Here is a 2,981-nt window from a genome sequence, read left to right as displayed (position 1 = left end):
GCCTGTGGTCCCAGCTACTTGGGAGGCTGAGGCAGGAGACTCGCTTGAGCCCAGGAGTTGGAGGTTGCTGTGAGCTGTGATGCCACATCACTCTACCCAGGGGGACAGCTTGAGGCTCTGTCTCAAAAAAAAAAAACTTCTCTGATGAAATTAGCTTCTAATAGTGAGTAAATGTGAAGCAGTTATGTTTAGAGCAGATGCCATAATCAAAGTTAAGATGCTGGTTAAAATACCTAAAAATATGTCCATAGGTGGGATTCTTATTTTGTACCAACACGTAAGTCAGGCTGGTAATGAGACTGTTTTAAATGAAGGAACTCATTTTAAATGTGCCTGAAAGAAAAATTTGAGTAGGCACTGCATTTATCATTTGAATTGTTTTTCCAGTTTTATACATGGATGGTACTAATGTTTTATTTTTATATTATTTCTATAATATTGGCAATAAAATCTTTCCTATTCATCTATTCCATTTCATTGAATTACCTCTGTTGGATTTTTGTCTTGTGTCAAGGTCCATCTCTGTTGAAGAAAATATTATATTCCCAGTGAATTTTCTGGAGCCTGGACTTTTTTCCGTAAGGCTTACCCCTGACTTGGTTTTCTCCCTACTGCAAAATTGTCATGTTCCTATAAGCTGGTATTCCTATGCTATGAAATAGTAGAAACCCTCCATTTTTACTTGAAAGTGATTGTATTTGGTTTGCCTCTTGCCTAGTGGGGTTATGTTCTCATTCTTCCCTTGAACTCCGGTGTGATGACTCTTTAATGTAAATGTGACCATTGAAAAGACAGAGTGGGCCCGTGGCCACATTTATCTCAGTGCCCTGAATTTCAGTGCTCTAACAAATTTGAATGCAAATGTGCATTTAACTTTTAACTCTTCAGGGAAAAAGCCATCGTATTAAGTTGGCATACATTTAAGTTTTCATCACTAACCTCTGGATTAGGACTCCATTAGTGGAATCTTCTCGACAACTAAAAATTCTAGTAGATGCACAAGAGGTTATTAGTTCTGATGGGAGAAGTAAGGTCCAGCGAAGAATTAAAATCCCCTAGAGGCTCATTAAATCTTATTATCATGCTTATAAGAGTTCTCCCATCTCCTACCCCTTGGAAAATCTGTAAATAAACAATATCCCAAGGTTTTATTTATTTATTTGAGACAGAATCTCATTATCTCATCCTTGGTAGAGTGCTCTGACGTCACAGCTCACAGCAACGTCTAACTCTTGGGCTTAAGTGATTCTCTCACCTCAGCCTCTCAAATAGCTGGGACTACAGGCGCCTGTCATAATGCCCGGCTATTTTTTTGTTGCAGTTGTCATTGTTGTTTAGCAGGCCTAGGCCAGGTTTGAACCCGCCTGCCTCCATGTGTGTGGCTGGCCCCCTAACTACTGAGCTTTGGGCGCCGAACCCATCCCAAGGTTTTAAATGTTTCTTGAGATTTATGCTCTTAGATGAAGGGGAATTGAGGGTAGGGGTCTTCGACCTTGGTTTTCCTAGGGTCAGATAACTCTTTACTCTGGGGGGCTGCCCTGCTCATAGTAGGATGTTTTTGTCATCTAAGCCTCTACCCACTGGATTCCAGTAGAGCAGGTCCCTGGGTTATGACACCCAAATCTCCAGATGTTGTCAGATGTCCCCTGTGGGTCAAAATTGCCCCTAGTGGAGAACCACTGACTTAGGGTAATGGATTTATAAGTTGTTTTAGTAAGGCTTTGAGTATACCACGGAGCAGATAACTCCAGAAGTCATTGGTTGATGAGGGCATAACTAAAGTGAATTTTGTTATCTTAGGATACTTTAATTCATTTTTTTCCCCTTTTGCTCATTGCCTTAAAATGGTATATGTTGGGGTGGGGAGGGTGGTGTGTTTTAACTGTGGGAACTACTGTCTTTTCGCTTGGGGTGAATTAATGATGGGAATATCTAAGCAGCCATCAGATTCATAAATCACAAGAAATGAGAGGGATAACACATAAAAGTCTCTCCCTTTTGTTTAGCAATTTATCATTCTGCCTGCACATTAATAAACAGAGCTCCCCTGAGGTAAGTCCCGAGAAGATAAATATTTCTCCCTAATTTCCTCAATTGTAGCCAGTAGATCACAAGGGGTGCTTGTCACAGCAAGTTGCTGGCTTTTTCTCCTTCACTTCTTCCACACAGCAAGTAGCAATAAATAACAGGTATTGAGTCCCACGGCAGGTAATCAGGTTCTGTTTTGTTTATATAACAGGTACCAGATTCCCCAGCCCCAGGCTGTCAGCCAGGCCAAGCCGGAAGCGTACACTGTCCATATCTCCACTGTCGGATCACAGCTTTGACCTTCAGACCATGATAAGGACGTCTCCCAACTCCTTGGTCACAATTCTCAACAATTCCCGTAGCAGCTCTTCAGCGAGTGGCTCCTATGGCCACTTATCTGCAAGTGCAATTAGGTATGTGTTTTCCTGAATCTATTAGGTGATGTTTTAATAAAATGCCAGCAGTTGATTGCACGCGTAGTGATGCGTTTTCAGTACTGGCTGCCTTTGAGGAAAAATAAAACAGCACGTCACTACGGTTGTGCCTAGGTACAGGTCAACTCTCAGAACAATGAATTGCAAAACCAATGAGTGGGCCCCAAATGACATTCTCTGCAGGTGTTAGTCAGCGGCCTGTATACAGGATAGCAGTGATTCAGTTACTGGTGAAACCCACTTAGAGACCGTGAGGATGGCAAATTGTTTCATCTGGCCTCTTCTCTCTAACAATAGTTCTTAAGGAAAAACATGACTTTCTACTTATGTGACCACATGTAAAGAACAGGAACAGAAATAAAAAGACCAGTCGTGGCAAAAGTCTTACCCTACCACTATTGAGGAAAAGAGTTCACTGGGAGGGAGAGAGAGTAGCAGGGTTAGTCTACTGGAAAATAAGTGCAGATGACCTTGGAAGGCATAGTTATCAGAGGAAATCTAGCAAGAGAATATTTCCGT

The 2,981-nt window shown here is 41.8% G+C and overlaps 1 protein-coding gene across 2 annotated transcripts in view; it reads left to right on the top strand.

Moving 5' to 3' along the window:
• GLI3 (GLI family zinc finger 3) overlaps positions 1-2,981 on the top strand; it is a 259,436-nt gene that overhangs the window by 179,283 nt on the left and 77,172 nt on the right. For both annotated transcript variants that reach the window (XM_012809964.1, XM_003797546.3), the window contains exon 6: positions 2,240-2,441. In XM_012809964.1, coding sequence (XP_012665418.1) covers positions 2,240-2,441 — 202 coding nt within the window. The remainder of the gene's footprint in view (positions 1-2,239; positions 2,442-2,981) is intronic.

This window comes from Otolemur garnettii, unplaced genomic scaffold (genome assembly GCF_000181295.1).
Source record: "Otolemur garnettii isolate 467f Iridium unplaced genomic scaffold, OtoGar3 scaffold00119, whole genome shotgun sequence".
Taxonomy (NCBI): domain Eukaryota; kingdom Metazoa; phylum Chordata; class Mammalia; order Primates; family Galagidae; genus Otolemur; species Otolemur garnettii.
The sequence above is the reverse complement of the archived record's forward strand: the minus strand, read 5'-3'. Positions and strand labels throughout refer to the sequence as shown.